Below are 4265 nucleotides of genomic sequence, written 5' to 3'. Positions count from 1 at the left end.
AGGGCATCTGCCCCCCACCCCATGTGAGAGCCTTGCATGTGTGTACTATGTGCACCCCCCTGCCTTAGCCATGAACAGTATTTGTAAATGTGCGTATCAGGACAATTTTCCCCGGAGGACAGTTGCCCCCTAGGACATTTTCCCCGGAGGACAATTTCCCCCCATTGACAATTGCCCCCTAAGAAGAAGATAGAGAGAGTGGTGGTAGCAGTGGGAGGCGCCAAGAAAATGACAGTGATGGATGAGGAAAAATAGACTGTGTTATTCTAAAGTATATTGATATACTAGAACATTTACCCCTATATAGTTTAATTTTTAAGCCAACTAAACAATACTAAAACGAAATAAAAATAATTTAAAAAAAAATAATTTGATTAAGACGTTAAGTCTTTTAAATTTTTAGCTTCTTCATTAAAAAATATCCAAAAGGTAATTACCATGATTTAGCTTGTTCAAACCCTATAGTATTAGGAATAAATTTGCGGACTTCCTGCCTTTCTAAAGTATCATATGATTATTAGTATTGTCTGGATCTACGAAATGCCTATTGTAAAAAACAACACGGTGATCAACCCCCCCCCCCCCTGTTTTTAATGTCTTGTGCAGTTACAGGTTTAAGTGCAGAAGCAGCAACTAAAATGCCTCTCTTCATCACTTGCGCCGTGATATTAGACGCCAAAGACAAAGAGCTAATGTTGCGCTACTTTTGCCATTAAAAGCACAAGAACTGGTTTTGGAAGAACAGTATAAAAGAATCATCGATGGACAAAAAAAAATTCTTTATGATTCTGACAACTCTGTTGGTGAGCGTAGACTAAGGATTTTAATTTTCGGAACGTATAAAAGTGTAGAAATGTTATCTTCTTCTCTTCATTGGTTTATGAACGGAACATTTAAAACATTTCCTCAGATTTTTGCCCATGCTTTGCAATATAGTCGTACAGTACCTCTGATTTATGCTCTCCTCCCCGATAAAAGCCAAGCCACGTATACAACTTTTTTTTTTTTTTACAAGAGCTGGAGAAATTAAATCCTAATTTATCTCCAGTCAGCATGATGGTCGACTTTGAGAGAACCATGACCAATAGTTTGCATGCTGTGTTTAACCAAACAAAAATAAAGGCCTGTTTTTCCCACTTTAGCCAAAACACTTACAGAAAGGTACAAGCTTCAGGCATGCAGCAAACCTATCTAAATGACCAGGAATTTGTTCCTAGCATGAGAATGCTCGCAGCATATGCTTTTGTGCCGACTGCTGAAATTGAAGAAACGTTTGATAAACTACTGGAAATTATGGCTCCGGACAGTCAGCCAATACTTGATTATTTCGAAGACACTTATATTAGACGACCTTGTAGGAGGAGAGGGCGACGAGAATCAATGTTCGACATGGCTCTATGGGGCATGAACGACAGAACGAAGAAAGATCTTCCAAGAACAAACAATTCAGTCGAGGGATGGCATCAGAGTTTTCTTGAAAGCACTGGTTGCTACCATCCCAATATTTGGATTTTTATTTCAAAACTCCAGAAAGAGCAGTCACTTCAAGAGTTTAGTATCAGAGTGCAGCCGGCATTGCAAATGAAGGATCACGGAAAAGGTATAAAGATTGCTCCCAGCGAATAGTCAGTTTAGTCAACGATTACAACAGAGAGATTTTTTATTAAAAAGAATTGCGTATAATCTAAGTTTTTAAACAAAACTAAGCTTACTTTCATTCTTTGCAACTAAATGTATTTTTACTCTTTGACTTTATAAATAGAGTTTTGAACAAAATTAGCCTTATATTTGTATTTTTTCAATTGTCCATGCGGGAAATTGCAACTAAATGTATTTTCACTCTTTGACTCTTATAAAGTTCTGGGTAAAATTAACTTTGAATTTGTATTTTTTTTTCAATTGTCAACGGGGGAAAATTGACATCAGGGGGTAAATGTCCCAGGGGACAATTGACAACGGGGAAAATTGTCCTGGAACTGTAAATGTGTACGTGCTGGCACTTCCACCTATTCTAAGGTCACCCTCTAAAAGTGGAATAGTTTTCTTTATTACTTGGCATCCGTTTTCTGTTGCGAGGGTGACCTCTGGATAATTTCCACTCGAACACATGTGATTTTTTTTTTATTCAACTAATTATCCACTTGTTCTCTATGTCGTCGTTATATTCAATTAATGAAGGACATAAATTGCGACTGAAATTGCCTTCAAGAAGAAACGTTCGTGCATTGGTACATACATACTTTCTCAAGAGCGCTGCAAATTAGGATATGAGTGCTTAAAAACAAAAAATGAATAGGAATTGTCTGTTAAGTATTGTGTGTGTGCTCGCGCGTATGCATGTGCATGTGCACGCCTGTGTGTGTGCATATACTTAGTTGGATTCTAGCTGTATTTTACGGGAAGGTATGCTATGCTCGCGGTGTCCCGTCTTCGTATCTCATTTTATCTAGACTGTTTTGAAAATCATGTATTGTTTTGGCACACACCACTTCCTCATCTAACTTGTTCCAAATGTCTATTACTTTGTGCGGGAAGCTGTTCTTTTTCAGGTCTCTTCTATAACTATCTTTCCTGATTTTCTTTCCGTGTCCTCTTGTATTTCTACTGTCCCATTTTATTAGATCCTTACTATCAATAGTTTCTATGCCTTACATGATTCTATAAATAGTTATCAAGTCTCCTCTCTTTGCTCTAATGTCTGTAGCTCAAGTTTTGCTAGTCTCTCTTCATATGATAGTTCTGAGAGTGTTGGTGTCAATTTTGTAATTGCTCTTTGTATTCTTTCAAGTTTTGTTATATATTTTTATTTTGTACTTGGTGACCACGTCGTCGCTGCATATTCCAATCTTGGTCTTATCAAAGTTACTAGTATCTTCTTCACCATTTCTTCATCTAGGTATGTAAAGGCAACTTTGATTGTTCTTATTAAATCATAAGTTTCTCAAAAAAAGATTTGTTTATATGTTTCTCAGGGGACATATTATTCACAATAATGACTCCCAGGTCCTTCTAATTTTCTACTTTTTTATTTCTTCTCCCAATTTATATGATCCCACTATTCTTTATTTGCTTCTTCCAAATTCCATTTTACTACACTTCTTAATATTGAATTCCATCTCCCACTCCCTACTCTATTATATTTCATTGAGATCACTCTGTAGCGACTCACAATCTTCTTCAATTTTCACTTTTTTTTTTAACAATTTTGCATCATCCGCAAAGAAGCTCATATAACTTTCAATTCCTTTAACCATATCATTAATATATATAGCAAACATTATTGGGGCCAGAACTGTTCCTTGTGGAACACCACTTATCACTTCATCCCAATTAGAGTGTTTGTCTCTTATCACTATTCTCATTTTTCTTTCATGCAAGAAGTCTTCCATACTTTTCAGCAATTTGCCCTGTATTCCTCCTGCAGTTTCTAATTTCTTAAGAAACTTCTTATGTGGCACCTTATCAAAATTTGTTTTCATGTCTAGAAATACACAATCAGCCCATCCATCTATTGTATTACATCTATTAGCCATGAATAGAAACACATTAAGTTTGTGACACATGATCGTCCTTATCTAAATCCAAATTGCCTTGGATTTAGTACTTTTTTTCAAATGCTTTACCCATCTACTTTTGATAATTATTTCACAAATTTTAGCTATCGTACTTGTAAGAGAAATTGGTCTATAGTTAGTAGGGTCTTCCTTGTTTCCCCCTTTACATATTGGTACTATATTTGCTCTTTACCAATCTTCTGGAACTTTTCCTTCTTTCAATGAACTGTTTATTAGATTATGTATTTTGTCTGTTAGTTCATTCCTGCATTCTCTTAAAATCCAGTTTGCCATTTCATCTGGTCCATGCGATTTTCTGACATCGAGATAACTCAAGTGTTTCATTGTTTCATTCCTTGATACTTATATCTCTTTCATAGGGGGGACTTTCTCCTCCCATTCGATATCTCTAGGTTGTATGTTCTCCCTTGTAAACACCGATTTAAAATGCTTGTTCATAATATCTGCCATTTCTATTTCCTGTGTGTATTTCCTTGTCGTAGTTTCTCTAATTCTTGTTTGCTTTTCAGTTTGTTGTTTACAGATCTGTAAAATAGTTTTGGTTGATCTTTACAATTTTCTATGACATCTTTTTCGTATTTTCTCTTTTCATCTCTGCACTCTTGTACATATTTATTTCTATAACTAGTATATATTTTCCATTTTTCAGGTTTTTTGTCTTTTTTCCATTTTATCCAAGCTTTATCCCTT

At 35.6% G+C, this 4265-nt stretch overlaps 1 protein-coding gene across 1 annotated transcript; it reads left to right on the top strand.

The window, feature by feature from the left end:
* Window positions 1-1053: 1053 nt before the first annotated feature.
* Window positions 1054-1626, top strand: LOC143027516 (uncharacterized). The gene has a single exon (XM_076188802.1). It carries the CDS (start codon window positions 1054-1056, stop codon window positions 1624-1626), a length of 573 nt encoding a protein of 190 aa, XP_076044917.1.
* The last annotated feature ends 2639 nt before the right edge of the window (window positions 1627-4265 follow it).

Source organism: Oratosquilla oratoria, chromosome 8 (genome assembly GCF_046742065.1).
Source record: "Oratosquilla oratoria isolate Oo_2021 chromosome 8, ASM4674206v1, whole genome shotgun sequence".
Lineage (NCBI taxonomy): Eukaryota > Metazoa > Arthropoda > Malacostraca > Stomatopoda > Squillidae > Oratosquilla > Oratosquilla oratoria.
Note: the sequence above shows the minus strand (reverse complement) of the source record. Positions and strands in the feature narration are given on the sequence as shown.

What these genes read in the sequence shown, in the direction of transcription:
- LOC143027516 (XM_076188802.1), top strand. Translation starts at nt 1,054, where the DNA reads ATGATGGTCGACTTTGAGAGAACCATGACCAATAGTTTGCATGCTGTG.